Genomic DNA, 22883 nt, shown 5'->3' on the forward strand with positions numbered 1-22883 from the left:
ACTACGTTAACAAAGCTTTGTTTTTGCATTTCCCTCTCCCTATCGTTTCTATTGTCTATGTTATTATTCTTATTCAATACTATGTTGTAACATTATATAGCATAGTTTATTGTTCCATTTCCATTTACTAATTCTTTCTTAGTTATCAACCCAACAACCCTACTATACAAGATGATAGGTTGCGGCGGGGGGGGGGATAGGAAATCTTCAAAGGGTTTATCCAAAACCACAAAAAATAGAGATGAAAACCCTCGGGGGAGGAACTAGGCTTTGAGTCATGGGCTACAAAAAAAATATTATCAATGGCATTTAAAATATTGTCACTATTTGTATATGGTGATGCAAAATTCATCATCATCATCATGCTTTTAGGAACTAGAGAAATGGTTGAACCAATCAGGTTATATAGATTCTCGATTCATCATTAGTTTAACAGTTGGTTTTGTTTCAATAATAATTGATTTAAAATTTTGAAAATAAAAAATTATGGCAAATTACACCGTTAGTCATTCTAAATAAGGGTCATTCCTCCATTTTTTTTTGTTAATTTGGTTACCCTAAAAAAGTTGATCAAATTGGTCACTCTACCATTAAATGGTAACAAAATATTAACGATGCATTTGTACAAAAAAATTGGGGTGATCAAAGTAGTAATGAACTTTATTTACAGTTGGTTTTGTTTCAATAATAATTTATTTAAAATTTTGAAAATAAAAAATTATGGAAAATTACACCGTTAGTCATTCTAAATAAAGGTCATTGCTATTTTGATCACCTTTTTTTTTGTTAATTTGGTTACCCTAAAAAAATTGATCAAATTGGTCACTCTACCATTAAATGGCAACAAAATATTAACGATGCATTTTTACAAAAAAATTGGGGTGATCAAAGTAGTAACGACCTTTATTTAGAGTGATTGACAAATAGTTTACCCTAATTTTAGAGTGACTAACGTGAAAATACACCATTAGTCTTTTATTACCATTTAACAGTGGAGTGACCAATTTGATCAATTTCTATTTCGGGAGACCAAATTAGCAAAAAAATATTAAGGTGACCAAAATAGGAATGACCCATGTTTAGACAGACTAATGGGATATTTTAACCTAAAAAATCTTAAAACATTATAAAATTGATTCAACTTTCAGCTCAACCATTTTTTATACAAAATTAGTGGATAGGGATTCCATTGAATAAGTGGAGAAAAGTGAGGGAGTAAATTGCAAATCTACCAAAAGTGGATAATGATTCAAAGATGGAATTATCAATTATTGAGGTGTAATAATAAAAATGGACATTTCTCAATGGTCATTTCTCAATTTGGATAATTATCAATTATCGAGGTGTACTAATTAAGGATGAATAGTGTTGAAGGATGATTGGTTGAAATAATTTATAATTATTTTTTATTAGATTTTTTATTTATTAATTAATGTTTAAGTAATTAGGAATGATAAAAATAAAATCATCTTCATCCCCTCCATTATCTCACACCACTCTCCATGGTTTGTTTTCTTTGCAGTTTGTTCTTTTACTTGAAATTAAGAGAGAAGTCCTTGAAATTCCATTGAAATTTTTAGTAAAATCAAGCCTTCAACAAACTAGTGAACTTAGATTTTAAGAAGGGAGATAATATGTTCATGTTGGAGGAGAGAGAAAATCAATCTAAGGCTTGAAATTTAGAGAACAATGCAAGAATATCAAAGTTCCATAATGTTTTAAAGTTTGATTTCGTTAGAAAAAAAGAAGTGATGTTAAAGTAGAGAATTCTCATGAAAAGTCTTATGTTCTTGACATGTTATTGAAGAAAGAGATAGAGGAAATGATTTAAGTGACAAATAAAAGAGAAAAATGAGTTTGGATGAATGGATCCCCTAAGGCCGCACGGATCGCGAGACGAAAGATCTAGCCCCATGACACTAGTGCTACACCCTAATGCCACCGCCGCTCCTAGCCTCTGCCACCATCAATCGCTCCTCAACCACTACCTGCAAGGAAAAAGGAAAAAAAAGGACAAGAGCAAATACACAAATAGTACGAAACAATAGAAAATAATATGCAATGTAATGGCTATAAAAGCCATGAAACAGATTGTAATGGGTTTTTTCTAGAAGAAATAGAAATCGAACAAAAAAAGCCAAAAAAAAAAGAAATTGAAAAACAGAATACAAAAAAAATAGAGGTGATTTTTTTTCTTGTATTTATTTATTTTTTTTTCGAATCTTTTATATATATATATAAGATCATAAATAAAAAGAAAAGGAAAACACTTACCTAACGATTCGCGTCCCACCTCCGATGAAAGGTGGCTTTGTCGACAAATTTTTTTCTTAAAACTTAAAAACCGAAGGATTTCTTCGAGATTTCTGCTATTTGGTGGGTTTTTTGGAAAAAAAAAGATATCCGATCTAGGCTCAGTGAACCAAAACAACCAAAAAGGTTTTTTTTAAAATTTTTTGGCCACTGTGGACGACGGAGCATTCGCTGGTGACCGGTGGCCGTCACTGCGGAGCTCGGCGGCTCCCTTGGCTGGATTCTAGGCTATGCCCAGAGAGAAAACAGAGAAAAGAGGGGGTTTTTTTAAACACTGGTGAAATGAATTTTTTTCGTTTTTTTAAACTTAAATAAGGGATCAAGATGGCGTCATTTTGGCCTGGGTTCATAAACCCCAAAACGACGTCGTTTTATGGCGTGACCCGATTACCAACCCGATCCTAGGATCCACATGTTTTCGCGACAAGGGTTTAATTGCGACCCTGTTCCTTCCGTTTTTGGGCCTTTTTTAATTTGGTCCTAATTTCGTTTTTTTCTTTTTTAGATCGCACCGTTTAATTTTGAATTTCTTTCAATTTGGCATTTAGACCGCTGACCCTTGGGGAAGGATGCATGTATTTTGGGATTAATTTCTTCGAGGCCCTCGAAACTTTGCATTGCATTTTAATTTAGTCATTTATGTTTTTATCCAGACCTTAGATTTCAATGGACTTTCAATTTAGTCCTTATTTTCCCTTTTCCTTTATTATTTTGCGTTTCGTAATTTGATTTTTTATTTAAATTTAAATTTAATTCTTTGTTTACCTAATTTCAACCTTTTTACAAATTATTTATTTATTATTTCTTCAACCCTTTTTCAATAATTAAAAATAGTAAATAATAGGATTATTGTCACTGTTAATATTTGGTGTTTAATTATTATTATAATTATATTGTTATTATTATATCCTTTATTTATTATTTATTATTTTAATATCCTACTCAAATAGTCATTTTATTTTACTTTATCAATCCATTATATCATTTATTCATACATGCTATCCTATTTCATCCTTGTTATTATCATTATTTTACTTACTTATTTTATTAATATAATATAATAATAATCATTTTAGGATTAGTACCATTATTATTATAAAATCGATATTATTATGATAAAGTTGATATTATTACTATAAAATTGGTATTCTCATTACTATTATAGTTACATTATTACTGTTATTTACTAACGTATTTCTTTTTTTTTTTAATTTTAAATTTTTTTTGAAATAAGTTTCAGATTGGGCTTTATTTTAAAAGATAAATAAATGTTACACTTAAGATCCTAGAAAAACAACCAACGAGCCCAATTAAAAACAATTGAGCCCAACAAAAAGAAAACTAAAAGACAAAAATTGGAAACCTAATCTCCTAGGAAAATGAAAAAGGAAGCAAAATCTGATACTAATAAATGTTTACTGTTCTACCTGCCCAATCAGTCTTAAAAGACTACAACCGTCTTGTCTCTTCAATTTTCTTTACTTTTCCAAGACGCTTCAGATCACACTAGGGCTTGCTGAATTAACTTTGATGTCTGCCCTTCTCTATACTCTCCTCCCTTCATTTCTCGCTTTCTTCCTTCAATCTGGTTCTCTTACCCTATCAGTTTCCGCTTGGGTTTCTGCCGCTTCAGAGACTCGTCCGACCAGGTAGGCTCCTCTACTACTCTTCAGAGCTTCACTTGCTAAGATATGCGCAAGGTTGTTTACTAATCTTGGGATATGCTCAAACCTACACTCCTTGAATTTAAACAGAAGTTGATGAATATCATGTAAATACGCACTAACCAATGATTTATCAGGACTTTTTGTTTTACTTTTTCTTATTATTGATAAAGAATCCCCTTCAATAATAACTTTTTCCCACTGCATGTTAACGCCGATCTGGAGGGCTGTCCGGCACGCTATTGCTTCCGCCCCAAAGGCTGAGGAAACTCTTTGATAAACCTCCGTACATGATAGAAGAACTAAACTCTCCTTATCACGGGCCACAACTCCAATAGCCGCTTTACTTTGTCTACCGTCGTATGCTGCATCGAAATTGATTTTGACTACCCTGTCCACTGGCTTTATCCATATTTTTACGGGTATGAAAGATTGCAACCTATTTTTACCAACTGCATCAAGATCTGAAATATAGCTATGAACAGATCTCCCTACTTCTTTTTCAGATTTACCATCTTTTTTATGCAATCTATTGTTCCTGTCTCCCCAGATGGCCCATACTGCTACACAAAAAATTCGATGCTGAGGAGTCGAGCTTTGTGAGAAAACCCAGGTTAGCCACTGTAGAAACCCCATTTGATTGCCCTGCAAATACCTATGAAAAGATAACTCTTTCCATACTGCTATTGTAGCAGGACATTCCCGGAAGAGATGGTGCATGGTTTCAGTTCCTGAACTACAACGAGGACATATTGACGTATTCGTCAGTCTTCTAAGTAGCATATTAGCACGCGTAGCTAGAAAATTCCAAGATATCTTCCAAACTGTAATTTTAATTTTTGAAGGAAGATCAAGTAACCATAGTTTCCTGTAGAAATCCTTGTAGTCGTTTTGTAAAGCATAAGCTTCAGGTTATTTTCAATGCTTTGTAATAGTTTATAGGCGCTCGATGTTGTGAACTCACCCGTCGCTTCAATGCTCCAAACTTGGAAATCTTCATGCGGACTTTCAGCTAGTGGGATACTGAGGATCATCTCTGCTACGTCCTCCGGAAAGGTATACTCAATCAACTCCTGTTTCCATGTTCTGCTACTTAAATCAATTAGCTCTGCAACTTTACTATCGTTCAAATTCGAATTTAAAACTGGTAATCTATCACGCGGTAAACCTGGAATCCAATAATCAAGACTGATTGAAATTTTCGTACCTCGACCCACTTTCCAACATAAGCCCTCTGCTAGAATGCCCTTAGCAGCCCAAATACTTTTCCATGTATACGATACATTATTCCCCAGCCGTGAGTTTAAAAAATCAACACTTGGAAAATACTTCGCTTTTAGTACTTGTGCTACTAAAGAATTTGGATTGTTTATAATACGCCATCCTTGTTTAGTTAAAAGTGAAACATTGAATTGAGCCATATTTCTAAAGCCCAATCCACCCTCTTCTTTAGGACGGCATGAGTACTTCCACTGACACCAATGAATACCTCTCCTACCATGCGTTTTTTGCCACCAAAATTTAGCAAAAATATTTTCAAATTCTCCACAAGGAGTCTTTGGTAATAAGAAGCATGACATAGTGTACGTTGGAATGGCTTGTAGCACCGATTTAATAAAGAGTTCTTTACCTCCTTGAGATAACATTCTAGTACTCCATCCATCAATCCTGGTAGCAATCTTTTCTTTTAAATGCTGAAAGGATTCTTTCTTCCGTCGACCAACCGTGTTTGGAAGCCCTAGATATCGTTCTAAGTTTGTTGAGATCCTAACCCCCAATTTTGCCGAAACTTCATTCATTTTTCCTTCTGACGTATTGGTGCTGAAAAATATGGCGGACTTGTTGAAATTAACGCACTGTCCAAAACACTTTTCATATTCCTTCAAAATTCCCTTTAGTATACTGGCACCCTTATCAGATGCTTCCCTAAAAAACACACAATCATCTGCAAAGAGTAGATGTGAAATTTCTGGTCCTCTTCTGCTTGCTTTTGCACCCTTTATCAGTCTCTCTTCTGAAGCCAATCTCGTTAAAGATGATAACCTCTCACTACAAATCAGAAAAAGAAAGGGGCTCAGCGGATCTCCTTGACGTAAGCCTCGAGACGGTGAAAAAATTATTCCACTTCTACTATTTGTATTAACTGCATAGGATGTTGTAGAAAAACAAGTCATAATCACCTTAACCCACTCTGGTGTGAAGCCCATTCGTAACATCACTTCCTTTAGGAATCTCCACTCAACCCTATCATAGGTTTTGCTCATATCAAGCTTAACTGCCATGTATCCTTTTTTTCCTGTGCGCTTTTGTCGAAAAGTAAGTAAGATCTCATAAGCTAGTATGACATTGTCTGTTATTAGTCTTCCCGGGACGAATGCACTTTGAGCCACATCAATGCATCTTCCAATAACTGCTTGTAATCGATTTGCAATTGTTTTTGCCACTGATTTGCGATTGTTTTTGCCACCATTTTGTAGATTACTGAACATAAACTGATAGGTCTGAAATTAACTATGCTAGTGGGATTTGGGATTTTTGGGATCAGTACAATGTCGGTGTGATTTAAATTACCAAAACTTGCACCGTTATTTAAAATTTCCAAGCAGAGATTAGTTATTTCCTTACCGACGATATGCCAGAATTTTTGAAAGAAAATGGCTGGAAAACCGTCATATCCTGGAGCTTTTGTAGGTCTCATTTCCTTTAATGCCGCATACAATTCTTCTGCTGTAAAGGTTGACATTAGCTCTCTATTTATATCAGATGAGATATTTTCCTTTATTCCCGATAGAAGATATGAACATTCCGCCCTTCCTTTTGTCGTGAAAAGTTCCTCGAAATAGGAGGTGGCCACACCATTAATCTCACTCTCCTCAGTTGCTTCTCCGCCCACAAATTTTTCCAATTTGGATATTGAATTTATTCGTCTTCTAGAAGTAGCAAACCTGTGAAAAAAAGCTGAATTTTTATCCCCCACTTTTAGCCAATTTGCCCTTGCTCTTTGTTCCCAATATATTTCATCCTTATCAATTTCCATATTTAGGTGGATCTTAGTGTCTATAATGTCTGCCATCGTGTTTTCATTCCTTTCTTTCCCCATTAACACTTCCAGCTGCTTTGTTAACTTTTTCTTTAATCCCTCCCGACCTTTCTTAATCGTTCTCGCCCAATCCAATAAATCAGCTTGCAACTTACCAAGTTTCTCAGCTACTGTGCCTGTTCCTGACTCCCAAGATTCTTTAATAGTTTTTTCACAAGTATCCTCCATCAACCACCACGCTTCAAATTTAAATTTTGAGTTGCCATTATGAATGCTTTCGCCATTTGTGTTAATTAGAAGTGGACAGTGGTCTGACATTGTGTGGGGTAGATGGTTAACTCTACCTGCCGGGAAAAGAAGCCTCCATTTATCATTTACCACCCCCTATTAAGTCTTTCTCTAATATTTGTCTCTGGTAAATTTCCCCTTTCCCATATAAACCATACTCCCGAAAATCCAAAATCTTCTAAATGACAATTCTCTAAGACCTCTCGAAATGCCTTCATTCTATTCTCTTCCCTTGGGGCACCCCCACATTTCTCAAAAGAATACATGATCTCATTGAAGTCACCACTTACCAACCATGTGTGACTCTTATCTTGCCCCAAATTCATCAGCAAATCCCACGAATCACTCTTATTGTAGACATATGGAGAGCCATAAAAACCCGTAAATCTCACTCTTCGTCACCCTGTTTCTCTTCAACCAGAACATCAATGTGATTCTTAGAAAAACTTCGCAAACTTACTTTCGTGTCACCTTTCCATGCTAAGCATAACCCTCATTTCGAACCTTCTGCTTCTATATCAATACCATTCATAAAACAGCAACTCCGTCTGATTTTTTCCATCCTCTGTCTATCAACTTTAGTCTCCATTAAGAAGACCATTTGGGGATTATGCTGCTTAAGGAAGTAATGTAGCCTTCTTCCAGCTCGTGGACTCCCCAATCCACGAACATTCCAGCTGATGGTTTTCATTGCGTCCGGTTGGCTTGCCTATTGGCAGCCGCCGATATCAATAAATCTTGAACTTTAAGTTGCTCATTAGTGTCTGTCACCATTTCCACAGGGCCTTTGTAGTATTCCTCTGAAGTATCCTGTTTCAACCTTTTAATTCCATCTCTGTCTCCTTTTCTTATATGATCGCTGGTAAAATCTGCATCAATGGGCTTCCTCTTTCTCGAATAATTTCCAGCTTTTGTCTTTGTTGCGCCATGTTGAATGCTTATCCATTTTGCTTGTTTCTCCAAATTTGGATTTTGACTCTTCTCTCTATTACAATTACTTACCTTCTCAGCTTCCCCTTGTCCCGAAATACATGCTTGTTCTTTTAGCATTTTCCCCCTTTCCTTTAAATTCACCTTCTCAGCCTCCATTACCTCCTAGATACCTTCCTGTTCTTCTGACCCCTCCTCCCCTTCTTTTAATTTCAAATTCTCCTGTGGGCCCCCTCTTCATTGCTTTCTTTCTCGGCACCTTTAATACTATTGGGTGAGATTCTCTCTTCTCCGATATAAGAACTCTGAACCCCCGTTTGTTTCATCAAACTATTAAATTTCACACTTTCTTTTCCAATTAATCTTGATTCTGCTTTTAAGGCCACCGAATAAGGAGGATTTTCACTAATTTTGTTTTTTCTTGCAGGTAGTAGCTGGGTGCAATTAGTCATCCCATGCCCCATTCTTCCGCATTCAAAACAGAATATTGGCAAATTTTCATACTTGAAGGGTATCCAAACTTTACTAACATAAGCATCAGAAACAAAAATACCTCTTCTGAGTGGTATTTGAACATCCAAATTAACTCTGAGTCGGCAGAAATCTTCACTAATTTCAGATCTGAGGACCCCACCAAACGTAGAACCAATAGCATGCAATAGATCTTTCTTGTCAAGCTCTGGGAAACACGATTCAATTTTTATCCAAAACGGGGATGAAGTTAACTTAATCTGATCTCTTTCCACCGCTTGGCATAACCTGTCAAATAAAATTAAGTTTTTACGAAAGAGCCAAGGTCTCCCCTCCAAAATCAACTCCAGATCTTCTTCCATCTCAAAATTTATTAGAAATAAGTTTTGTCCCACCCATCTGATTTCAAACTTTTTCCTTGTCTTCCATAAACTTTTCATATTAGCCCTAAAACTATCAGGATTATATAATTTCCCTGTCCAAATCGTACAAATCAATGTAGGTTTGGAGCTTGGTACCACCAACGATCCTTTGACTAATAGTTGAACTAATTCTTCAGCAAGAAGACCGATCTCATCCCCTCCCTCTCTATTGTCGCCACCGCTTGCTTCCATCCCCAGCCACAGTATTTACTGCTATCTCTAGGGTTTCTCAACCAAGCACTCTTGGGAGCAGAGAGTCCTATCTTTTTTAATTTCATCATTTATTTTATTTTTATTTATTTATTTATTATACTAACATCATCATTTCATTTTTTTACCTACATGATTCTTTCAACTTATTTTTCTATCACAATGTACTTATCATTTTTCTTACATTATGCCCAAATAAATTAAATATACCTTGTTTTAAAAGTTATATTCGTTTTATCTAATACATATAAAATATTCAAAACAAAAGCAATGTTCGTTAATTTTGGGATTCGGAGAAGTCATGCTCCTAACTTACGGAGTATGACATCTCCATAGAATTGAAGTAATCGAATAACCTACTTAAAATAACAAAAAAGAAAATTTAGGTAACAATCAAATAACATTTATTCTGGTTTTCGAGAATTCGAAGGATCGTGTCTTAACTTACGAAATATAATCTTTCCTTCTCGATTAACTCAAAATAAGGTCATTTTCCATAAAACTTAATTTATTTAAGTAATTTTAATTAAAAATAACATCATGCAAAGTGAGATCATGTTTTTTGATTTTTTTTAATTTTTAATTCTCGACACTAAGACATCAAGTAATCAACTAGGTACCAATTTTCGGCGTCATGAGGGTGCTAATCTTTCCTCGTGCGTAACAGACTCCCGAACTTATTTCCTGAATTTTGTAGACCAAAACTCGTTGTTTTAGTAAATCAAATTGTTTATTAAAACGATCAAATTATCAGGTGATCTGATCACACCTCATAAAAAGGATTAGTGGCGACTCACATTTTCATTTTAAAAAAATAAAAAGTAAATTAAAAAAAAAGTTTTGACAGTATAAACAAATATCGTGGTTAATCATGAAATTGAAATGTAAAGAAAATGCTCTTGAAAATTTTAATGTTGAAAATTATATGTTTGTGTAATATTAAATTAGTAAATTGAAATGAAAAAAACGTGAACGGTTTATTTTTCACTAAAACAACGTAATTGAACTACATTATTTTTTATCTGTTAAGTGGTGGATCCATGACAATGATGGGGTTCATTTTCCACTCAAACAAAACACAAATTTGAGGCAGCAGGTAGTGAGTAAAGAAAATGTAAAAGAAAAATAGTTGGTGAAATAATCAAATTATTCTTTATTTTTTGGCTTAATGATAAATTTGACTACTAATTTGATAAATTTAATATATGTTTGTTTATTGAGAGATTTTAAAAAAATAATTAATAAATTAAATTGAAAATATTGAATCTATGCATTCATTTTGAAATCTTTTTTAGATAATTACATCTATTCTCTTTAAATTAAGAGTTATTTTTTTAATTTTATGTATGATTTATTTATTTAATTATTTTTTAAATGTAATTATCTTATTAGATTAAGTAATAAATTACATCCTATTAAAAATATTTCAAATATAAAATTTTACATCATCTCGTTAAATTTTTTAATAAACTTTCATTAAATATATTAAAAAAATAATTTAAAAAAGAATAAATATTTATGACAAAAAACTTAAAAATACAATTAAAATTATTTTTACAAAACAAAGTTAGTGACGAAATTCATCATTATTTTTCTTTTTTAAAGAAAATCAGATGATGCTCTAATTGAAGTAGCAGGCATTGATACTCCCAAGGCTCAGCCAAATCATGTTTGTTTTCGGAAAAGATAGGTCAAATTTGGTGTGCTTCCCGTCAATTGACACGTTAACCCAGGAGGCCACCTAACGGGAAAATACTGGTTTTTAATATCCAATAATTTCATCTACTCTCTATTTTAAATATGGAGTCTCCAGTTTCGTTTTTCAAATAACTTTCCAAGACTTGCCACACCAGAAAGTCCATAGAAACAGGAAAAAGAAATGGAGGAACAACAGAAATCCAGTCATGTGGTGCTTGTTATGGTAACCTTTCAAGGCCACATAAATGCCGCTCTCCAGCTAGCTACTATCTTGCACTCAAAGGGCTTCTCAATCACTATAGTTCACCTTGAATTGAACCCTCCGAACCCTTCAAACTACCCCGAATTCACCTTCGTATCCATACCAGATAATCTCACGGAATCTCAACTCTCAGATAAAGATATTCCAGGTCTTGTGAGGAGTGTCAACAAAAACTGTGCAGCACCATTACAGCAATGCCTCGAAAAGATCTTGCACTCTCATCACCATATCTCTGCTGTCATCTATGATTCATTCATGTTTTGTGCTCAACCTATAGTCGACGATTTGGGGCTACCAGGGGTAACTCTGTGTACACATTCTGCTCTAGGATTGCTATTCTATCATGTCTTTCCTCAACTTAATGAGAAAGGTATACCCCTTTAACATTTGGTTGCAACGAGTTCTATACATGATGATCATACAAAATTTGTCTGTAATATTGTAACTATTTGAATCCAGTAAAAATTCCAAGTGACAGTTAATACCCTAAACTCTTTTAAGTTTGTGTTGCAGATTGTATATCTGGACTTGAATCACCAGAGCTTCAAGCTCTTCAGCTTCAAGGCTTTCATGCATTATCATCACAGAATCCGACTGAAGCAGGGATGGAGGTGGGAGCTGCATTCGCAAATGCGTTGAAGAGCTCATCAGCTATAATTGTGAACTCAATGGAATTTTTAGAACTAGAAGTACTGTCAAAGATCAAACAATACTTACCTACTCCAATTTTCATCGTAGGACCATTACACAAATTAGCTCCAACCATGTGCAACTCATTATGTACTGAGGACAATAAATGCATCTCTTGGCTTAACAAACAAGCCCCCAAATCTGTCATCTATGTGAGCTTTGGTAGCATTGTCAATATTGATAAGCAAGAACTAATTGACACAGCTTGGGGACTATCCAACAGTAAACAACCCTTCCTGTGGGTGGTTAGGCCTAGTATGGATCGTGGCTCAGAATGGACTGAATCATTGCTAAATGGGTTGGAAGAGAGTGTGGGAGAAAGAGGTTTCATTGTGAAATGGGCACCTCAAAAGGAAGTGTTGGCTCACGCTGCAGTGGGTGGATTTTGGAGTCACTGTGGGTGGAATTCAACCATTGAGAGTATTTGTGAAGGGGTACCGATGTTATGCAGACCTTTCTTTGGAGACCAAATCTTGAACGCAAGTTACATCTGTAACGTTTGGAAAATAGGCTTGGAATTGAAGAATCTGGAAAGAGGGAATATAGAAAGAACAATAAAAAGACTAATGGTTGATATGGAAGGAAATTACATCAGAAAGAGAGCTATGGATTTGAAGGAGAAAGCTGCTTTTTATCTAATGGAGGATGGTTCTACAAGCTGTTCTTTCGATGGGCTAGCAAAACATATATCATCAGTTTAAGAGACATGAAATTAAACATCCTTGTAGTTGTACTTTCAATTTATGGTATGACATTGTGATTGTGTAATTCGTATCTACAAAAAGCGCAAACATTTGTATAATAAAGAATGATTTGTTAAACATTTTTTTTATAATTGTAAGTGTCGGTTTATGATTAGTTTTGTTCAAGTCGAAAGTGGTATTCAGATAAAACCTTCTAAACAATAATGAACTTAGGTGTGATACCTTATACCTAGAGGTGATCATAGGCCAGGCCGGGCTGGGCCAGATTTGGGCCAAGCCTAGACAAAATTTTAGGCCTTTTTTTGGGCCCGGGCCCGGCCCAAAATATGAGCATATAAATTTGTCCAAGCCCGGCCCGAAAGAAAATTGCTAAGCCTGAGCCTGGCCCGACCCGGCCCATATTAAATATATATTTAATATATATAAATATATATATTTGATTAAAAATAATATATATATTTGATTAAAAATAAAAAATATATTTAATATATAATTCGGGCCGGGCCAGGGCCAAAAAAGTGTTACCCGAGGCCCGACCTATTTTCTAAACGGGCCTCGTTTTTTGCCCAAACCCATATTTAGGGTCCATATTTTTACTCGAACCCTCCCATTTTTTGGGCGGGCCGTCGGGCCGAGCAGGGACGGGTAGCCCAACTCATGATCACCTCTACTTATACCCGACCAGTTGTTGGATCTGAATATAAAATGTCACATTTCGTTGCCGAAACAACTCTGATGGTCACTAAACTAACTATAATTACGACAAACGCAAGTGCACCTATCGAACAATAGTATAGCTATGGTGAGTAAAGAATATCATATCCACGGGGACTAAAAGTACTAGTAATTACTGTTTTTCTATTATTTAGTCGATAAATTGAAGTGATTGTTTTTAATCTAAATTTACTAATCTAAATTAACTACGAACGCAACAGAGAATGAAATGGGAAAATAATCGAAGACAACCAATGAGAAAGACAATACCATGAAAGAATCCATATAGACTTCACCTATTATTATGAATCTAAATTAAACGATTTATTCACTTGTGTCTTGATCTGTAGAAATCTCTCAATTATGTTAATATTTCTTTTGAGAGTATGAACAACTAACTCTAGGTTGATTAATTGAAATCACTTTCTAATTAAAATCCATATTGTCGCATTAACTCGATCTATGAATTTTTCTATTAGATTTGACTCTAATTCGGTAGATTTATGCCGTCCTATTTCTAGAATTGCATGTATTAGATCTACTCTTAAACAAAGACTTTTACTCCACTGAAATAAGCACATTAAACATGAATTAATATCTTAAAAATATTAAAACACGAAATAAGCATACATAATTGAGAACAAGAATCAAATATTTATCACGTAAAAACAGAAATTAAATAATAAGATTCATCATAGGTTTCATCCTCCCTACGTATCTAGGGAATTTAGTTCATAATCCCGAATGAAAATATCTCAAAGTCAGAATAACCACAATATATAAAGAAACTCAATAAAACTTTGAAAGAAATTAAATGGAGATCTTCGATCTTAAGCGAGATCCGCTTTCGAGTTGATTCCGATGGTGTTCTTCGAGTCATTTCTTCGATCTTCTCTGAGCTCTCCCTTAGATCTTCTTCTAATTGATATTTATAGACATTAAAATGCTCAAAAAGTCTAAAAATTGGGTTTTTCCACGTATTTGGGAAGCAGGGTGCGATATCAAAATGGGCGTGTGGCCAGCCCGTGTGGCTCACACGGGCGTGTGGCCAGCTCCTGTGAAAATGCCCAAGCCTTGTGAACCCTAGAAATAGCTCTATTTGCTCGATTTTGGCTCATTTTTCGCTCATTTCGTTCCCAAATGCTCTCCTAAGTATAGAAACATGAATTTAAAGGATTAGGAGCATCAAATTCACTAATTTACATAATTAATCATCCAAAAACGCATTAAGAATGAAATTAAAATGCTACTTTTATGACTTTTCAAACTCACTTTTTTATTGTTTTTTTTTTCTAAAAAGGAAACGTAGTGGTAAAATTATTTTATAAAAAATTTGGCAGCATTTTTGCCTATTTTACATGAAACCCCCTGCAAAATTTAGATTTTCACAAAATATCTACATTCAAATTATCTCACACATCAATTCTCAACACTATGATTTCTCAAAACATATCAATAAACTAGATTTCGACGCTTTACTATTTTATCAAAACATTAGTTATAAAATATTAGTTAATAAAACATAATGAAAATATTTAAATTCAGTTTACGGCATAATATTATATATATAAGCTTAGGTACATGTCATTTACATCAACTACAAAGTAAACTCTTCACCAACATTGTTTGAGCTGAACTTTGGTTCTTCAGATGCTGCTGGAATAATCTAGTAAATCTAACTGCCTACACACGGGAAAATAAACAAACCGTACGCTGAGCAATTTTTATACTCATTGGTGCTAATATTATATAAATCAATACAGAAAAATTGAACACAAATTAATTGATAGAAATAAACTAAAACATGATTATAAATATCATTAATAACATCTCAATAAAAGAAAATTTTAAAATTAATAAACTTTAATATTTTGATATTGACAAATCAAATAAAGAAAATAAGTTTTTTAATTAAATTCAAAATCGTGTAATTAATTTAATTTGCACAATATAGAAATTCAAATAAATTCAAGTTTTATTTTTTCTTTTCTTTCAATTTAGAACTCATACTAAAGTTTAGACTCATAACCAGATACATAAATATATCACCCTGAGTTGTTCGGCAACGATGGCTATCAGAGTAGTCCACAACCCTCTAGGAATTGGGATTGCCCAAGACTCCATGACATGCCAATTATATCTGATTTAGTCTAACTTAGTGAAAGGGGTAAAAACCAAATTTCATGATCCATTTTAATTTCATTTTCATATAATTCTCAATTCAATTCCGTTTCATATTCAAATCACATATCACCTATTGTAAAATTAGGCTTCCAATTTAAAACATATTAATCATTTTCTTGCTCAATCATCTAAAATCATAATACTCAAATCCAAATCTTAATCATGAATGCTAATTTGATCATATGAAAAACATAGTATTCATCTCGAAACATAATTTTATAAATATTAACTAAATCATTAAAACACATCCAAAACTCAAAAAAATAATATAATATAATATAACTAGTCATAGTAAACTATATATTCTAAAACTTTAAGTAACAAAAATAAGATATTAGCACAAACCGAAGTTTTAATCGCTTTACTCCTTTTCTTCGTCTTTCTCCTTCAAGATGTTCGCTTCATTTTTAGCTACAATAGAAACAATTCAATACGAAACAACATCATTTATCCATTCTAAAACAAAAACTACTAAAAACAAACTTAATTATGCATGATTATTCATATTGGCAACTTAAGTTTTTTAGTCCGAAATTCGCATATCTTTCAACTCGATTATCTGTTTTCAATTCTGTTTTTACCAGAGTACTCGCTGCTTCACAAGCTATCATTTAGCACCAATATTACACAAAGTGGTCAATATTCTCTACTTCCCCTTTAACATGGCCAAATATACCAAATAAAATTTCCATCCATTTTTATTTCTTTTTCACACTTCTAACAAGCTAGAACTCATCTTCTAATCATTTCCTATCCAAAAATATATTTATTTCACTTAAGTTTTCTATGCGTCCATCAATGTTCTTTAATGGCAACTTTCAAAATACTTGATAAAAAAAAACCTATTGGTAAATATATGTAAAGCAAGCTTCAAGGATTCAAAATCTAAAAAAATTGAAAAAAATCATAACTTATATTTAAATTTGATGGAAAATAATGGAAGCAATTTTTTTTTCTTTCCCCCCTTTATTTGACGTGAAAAAGAAAGAAAGATGAGAAAGATGTTATCTTTCTCTCTTTTTTTTCTTTTTTATATATTATAATATTAATTATTAAAATATTATTACTTCAAAAAAAATCATTTAAAAGTCATCATGAAACTATTGATTTTTTTTAAGTAATGGTAAAATTGTCATTAAGTCTTTTCCATCAAAATAAAATAGGATAATTGTACTTTAGTCTATACTTTTCTAACTTATTCAATTTAATCTCTAAACACGATACCGAATTTTTAACTTAACCACATACTCCTACTAATAATCTTCTGTGTTTTCATGTCTGACAATTTTCTCTAAAAACGATCACAATTTCTTATACTACTATTTATTTGTAGATCATTTATTCAAGAACTTCTACCATAAATATTCTTCTTCTCTTTTTCTTTTTTTAAAATGAGAGTATTACATTAAGACTCGAACTTAGTTCAAATGTTTGAGATAAAATCCACTTCTATCTTCTATTCACTTCTTGATTTTATTTAAATATTTTACATTAGAGTTAAATGCACAATATATCCAAGCTAGACCTCTATTTTACATTTTAAACGATTTTTTATTTGAATAATGCAAAAGTGAAGTACCAAAATAGGTTTACGGGGAAGTTAATCCGTAGAATAGTATTTTTCTTTTTGGATAGGTACCTCGGCACCAAACGATGTCAAGTTCCATAATACGTCTTGCACCAACAAATTTATCGAGAGCTGTTCAAATTAGGGTAATGATTATAGAATATTTATTTGGACCTTGACACCTATATGTGTCGTGTTCTTTGTAAAATTTTTAAAATTTTAAATTATAATTATTTATGTATTTTGTAACATATAATATTTAAAAAGATCTCGACATTCATTTATATTGAGGTCATAGTAAATTAGTTAAAAATATTTATCTTAATCTGTAAATGACTTTTTTAATAAATTTTGAAAATTTAAATTGATCTCACCACTTATAAGTGTTAAGGTTGTATTAAAAACCCTAATGAAATCTAAAAAAATGATTAAGGGAGTTTTTGATAAACTGAAAATTTAAGTATTGAAAAATTAAGTGTTGAATTTTTTATTGTTAAATTTTATAAGTGTTGAATTTATATTATAAAATTGTTTGTTACATTAGTAAATTTAAGTATTGAATATAATTATGTTGTTTGATAAAAGTAAATATTGATTTTTAAAAGATTACTTATTTTAATTTAATCTTATTAATATTATATTTATATTATTTTAAATAGTTTTGGATGAAATATAAATATCTTAATTTGAATATCTCATTTTTTTCAAAAAAGGTATAATTTATTTCAATTTTTAATAAAATAAAATCAATTTAATATTTTTGCCACGTATCGACGACTTGTTTGATCAACTGAAAGGTGCTGCGGTGTTTTCGAAGATAGACCTTAGATCCGGGTATTATAATTTGAAGGTTAAAGAGTGTGACATGCCAAAGACTGCTTTCAGAACTCGGTACGGTCATTAAGAATTTTGGTAATGCTATTCAGTTTGACCAATGCCCCTGCTGCTTTCATGGATTTAATGAATCAGATTTTCCAATCTTATTTGGATAGAATTGTAGTTGTGTATATTGATGAAATACTAATCTATTCCAAGACAGAATCTGAACCTGCACAACACTTGAGGATTGTGCTACAGACTTTGAGAGAAAAACAGTTGTATGCGAAGTTTAGCAAAAGTGAATTTTGGCTACACAAGGCCGGATTTCTAGGTTACATTGTATTAGCCGAAGGGATTCGAGTTGATCCGAGCAAAGTATCTGCAGTGGTAAATTAAAAAAATTCAAAGAATGTTTCAGAAGTGCGATGTTTTCCAGGTTTAGTAGGTTATTACTGATGTTTCGTCAAAAACTTTTCAATGATTTCTTCGCCGTTGACCCGATTATTACAGAAAAATGTTGAATTTGTTTGGTCCGATGAGTGTCAGCAAAGCTTTGATCAATTAAAGAAAACGTTTACAGAAGCTCCGGTTTTGACTCAGCTAGAATTAGGTGTACCATATGTTGTTTACAGTGATGCATCTCTAAATGGTTTGGGTTGTGTACTGATGCAGTCAGGAAAGGTAGTGGCCTATGCTTCTCGACAATTAAAGCTGCACGAGAAGATTTATCCTACACACGATCTTGAGTTGGCTGCAATCGTTTTCACTTTGAAGATTTGGAGACATTATTTATACGATGAGAAATGTTACTTGTTTACGTATCATAAAAGTTTGAAGTATTTGATGACTCAGAAAGAGCTGAATTTGAGATAGAGACGAAGGTTAGAATTGCTAAAAGATTATGATCTGGTTATTAACTACCACCAGGGAAAGGCTAATGTGGTTGCGGATGCACTTAGTCAAAATTCGTCACTGTTTGCACTTTGAGCGTTGAACGCTAATTTATCTCTTAATGAAGATGGTTCTGTATTAGCAGAATTGAGAATGAAACCTCTGTTTCTTCAACGAATTCGAGAATTGCAAGATGATGATCCAAAATTGGTGTTGGAACGACAGATGGTTCAGGACAATCTAAGTTCAGAGTATAGCATCGATGATTGTGGCATGTTACGTTATCGTAATAGAATTTGTGTTCTGAATAATTTGAATTTGAAAAATGATATTCTTTTTGAAGCTTATAGTAGTATGTACTCTATTCATCTGGGTACTACGAAAATGTATAATGATTTGAAACGGATGTATTGGTGGCCGAGTATGAAATGGGAAATTTGTGAATTCATAGCTAAATGTTTGATTTGTCAGCAAGTGAAAGTAGAACATCAGGTACCAATGGGTTTATTACAACCAGTCATGATTCCTGAATGGAAGTGGGAACATATCACGATGGATTTTGTATCCGGTCTACCTGTGACTCTGAGAAAGAAAGATTCGATCTAGGTGATTGTTGATAGATTGACTAAGTCGGCACATTTTGTCCCAGTCAGAACAGACTTTTCACTTGAGAAGTTAGCAGAATTGTATATAGCAGAGATTGTGAGGTTACATGGGGTTCCAACATCTATCATTTCAGATCGAGATCCAAGATTTACATCGAGATTTTGGAGTAAACTACAAAAATCTTTGAGCATTAAGTTAACGTTTCATCCTCAAACCGATAGACAATCAGAATGAGTGATTCAGATTCTATAGGATATGTTGAGATGTTGTATACTCAAATTTGAAGGTAGCTGGGAAAGATATTTACCATTGGCTGAATTCTCATATAACAACAATTATAAACCCAGTATAAAAACGGCACCGTTCGAAGCTCTTTATGGGTGGAAATGTAAGACGCCATTGTATTGGTCTGAATTTGTGTTCTGAATAATTTGAATTTGAAAAATGATATTCTTTTTGAAGCTTATAGTAGTATGTACTCTATTCATCTGGGTACTACGAAAATGTATAGTGATTTGAAACGGATGTATTGGTGGCCGAGTATGAAATGGGAAATTTGTGAATTCATAGCTAAATGTTTGATTTGTCAGCAAGTGAAAGTAGAACATCAGGTACCAATGGGTTTATTACAACCAGTCATGATTCCTGAATGGAAGTGGGAACATATCACGATGGATTTTGTATCCGGTCTACCTGTGACTCTGAGAAAGAAAGATTCGATCTAGGTGATTGTTGATAGATTGACTAAGTCGGCACATTTTGTCCCAGTCAGAACAGACTTTTCACTTGAGAAGTTAGCAGAATTGTATATAGCAGAGATTGTGAGGTTACATGGGGTTCCAACATCTATCATTTCAGATCGAGATCCAAGATTTACATCGAGATTTTGGAGTAAACTACAAAAATCTTTGAGCATTAAGTTAACGTTTCATCCTCAAACCGATAGACAATCAGAATGAGTGATTCAGATTCTATAGGATATGTTGAGATGTTGTATACTCAAATTTGAAGGTAGCTGGGAAAGATATTTACCATTGGCTGAATTCTCATATAACAACAATTATAAACCCAGTATAAAAACGGCACCGTTCGAAGCTCTTTATGGGTGGAAATGTAAGACGCCATTGTATTGGTCTGAATTTATGTTTTGAATAATTTGAATTTGAAAAATGATATTCTTTTTGAAGCTTATAGTAGTATGTACCATATTCATCTGGGTACTACGAAAATGTATAGTGATTTGAAACGGATGTATTGGTGGCCGAGTATGAAATGGGAAATTTGTGAATTCATAGCTAAATGTTTGATTTGTCAGCAAGTGAAAGTAGAACATCAGGTACCAATGGGTTTATTACAACCAGTCATGATTCCTGAATGGAAGTGGGAACATATCACGATGGATTTTGTATCCGGTCTACCTGTGACTCTGAGAAAGAAAGATTCGATCTAGGTGATTGTTGATAGATTGACTAAGTCGGCACATTTTGTCCCAGTCAGAACAGACTTTTCACTTGAGAAGTTAGCAGAATTGTATATAGCAGAGATTGTGAGGTTACATGGGGTTCCAACATCTATCATTTCAGATCGAGATCCAAGATTTACATCGAGATTTTGGAGTAAACTACAAAAATCTTTGAGCATTAAGTTAACGTTTCATCCTCAAACCGATAGACAATCAGAATGAGTGATTCAGATTCTAGAGGATATGTTGAGATGTTGTATACTCAAATTTGAAGGTAGCTGGGAAAGATATTTACCATTGGCTGAATTTTCATATAACAACAATTATAAACCCAGTATAAAAACGGCACCGTTCGAAGCTCTTTATGGGTGGAAATGTAAGACGCCATTGTATTGGTCTGAATTTGTGTTCTGAATAATTTGAATTTGAAAAATGATATTCTTTTTGAAGCTTATAGTAGTATGTACTCTATTCATCTGGGTACTACAAAAATGTATAGTGATTTGAAACGGATGTATTGGTGGCCGAGTATGAAATGAGAAATTCGTGAATTCATAGCTAAATGTTTGATTTGTCAGCAAGTGAAAGTAGAACATCAGGTACCAATGGGTTTATTACAACCAGTCATGATTCCTGAATGGAAGTGGGAACATATCACGATGGATTTTGTATCCGGTCTACCTGTGACTCTGAGAAAGAAAGATTCGATCTAGGTGGTTGTTGATAGATTGACTAAGTCAGCACATTTTGTCCCAGTCAGAACAGACTTTTCACTTGAGAAGTTAGCAGAATTGTATATAGCAGAGATTGTGAGGTTACATGGGGTTCCAACATCTATCATTTCAGATCGAGATCCAAGATTTACATCAAGATTTTGGAGTAAACTACAAAAATCTTTGAGCATTAAGTTAACGTTTCATCCTCAAACCGATAGACAATCAGAATGAGTGATTCAGATTCTAGAGGATATGTTGAGATGTTGTATACTCAAATTTGAAGGTAGCTGGGAAAGATATTTACCATTGGCTGAATTTTCATATAACAACAATTATAAACCCAGTATAAAAACGGCACCGTTCGAAGCTCTTTATAGGTGGAAATGTAAGATGCAATTGTATTGGTCTGAATTGAGTGAATCCAAACTAGTAAGAGTTGATTTGATCTGAGAAACTGAAGACAAAGTTCAGATTATCCTGGACAGTTTGAAAGATGCTTCTGACCATCAAAAATCGTATGTAGATTTGAAAAGAAGAGATATAGAATTTGTGGTTGGTGATCAGGTATTCTTAAAATTTTCTCCATTGAAGAAGGTTTTACGATTTAGTAGGAAAGGAAAACTGAGCCTAAGATTTATCGGACTATATGAAATTGTTGAAAGAATCGGCCTTATGGTTTATCGTTTAGCTCTACCTTCGAAACTTGAGAAAATTCATAATGTGTTTCATGTACCAATGCTGAGATGGTACAGATCTGATCCTTCACACGTGATTCCTCATAGTGAGATTGAGCTGCAACCAGATATGTAGTATTTGGAAGAACCGGTGAAATTTTTGGCTCGAAAGGTTAAAGAATTGTGAAATAAACAAGTATTGTTAGCAAAAGGTTTGTAGCATCATCATGGTTTGGAGGAGGCTACTTGGGAAACAGAAGAATATATGAGATCACAATCTCTGAACCTATTCCCAGTTAACAAATTTCGAGGATGAAATTTCTTGAAGGGGCGAGAGTTGTAACAACCTAATTTTTAGTGGTGTCAGAAACAATGGTTTGAGACCACTAAATCTGACGAGTGAGCTCATAAATTTTATTATTTAGTATTTACGAGTCAAATGTGATTTTAGAAAGATTTTGAATTAGTAATTTGTGTTTTATAAGGATTTATTAGGTTAAATGATATAGAAAATGAGGTATCAAGACCCTGATTTTATAAACCGAGCCGTAAATATTT

At 33.5% G+C, this 22883-nt stretch overlaps 1 protein-coding gene across 2 annotated transcripts; it reads left to right on the plus strand.

The window, feature by feature from the left end:
• Positions 1–11127: 11127 nt before the first annotated feature.
• LOC107954211 (UDP-glycosyltransferase 76E2) lies at positions 11128–12809 on the plus strand. 2 transcript variants are annotated; one of them, XM_016889699.2, is made up of 2 exons: positions 11128–11668; positions 11812–12809. In XM_016889699.2, the coding sequence occupies exons 1-2, from the start codon at positions 11218–11220 to the stop codon at positions 12687–12689; spliced, it is 1329 nt and encodes a 442-aa protein (XP_016745188.2). In that variant the 5' UTR covers positions 11128–11217; the 3' UTR covers positions 12690–12809. The 2 variants fall into 2 exon arrangements, with proteins under 2 accessions (XP_016745188.2, XP_016745187.2); XM_016889698.2 differs by having other exon boundaries at positions 11135–11668; positions 11800–12809.
• The last annotated feature ends 10074 nt before the right edge of the window (positions 12810–22883 follow it).

The sequence above is a fragment of the Gossypium hirsutum genome, chromosome D07 (assembly GCF_007990345.1).
Source record: "Gossypium hirsutum isolate 1008001.06 chromosome D07, Gossypium_hirsutum_v2.1, whole genome shotgun sequence".
Lineage (NCBI taxonomy): Eukaryota > Viridiplantae > Streptophyta > Magnoliopsida > Malvales > Malvaceae > Gossypium > Gossypium hirsutum.

What these genes read in the sequence shown, in the direction of transcription:
- LOC107954211 (XM_016889698.2), top strand. Translation starts at nt 11,218, where the DNA reads ATGGAGGAACAACAGAAATCCAGTCATGTGGTGCTTGTTATGGTAACC. An exon ending in TCCTCAACTTAATGAGAAAG is followed by an intron (nt 11,669 to 11,799) that starts GTATACCCCTTT and finishes AACTCTTTTAAG; the next exon opens with TTTGTGTTGCAGATTGTATA.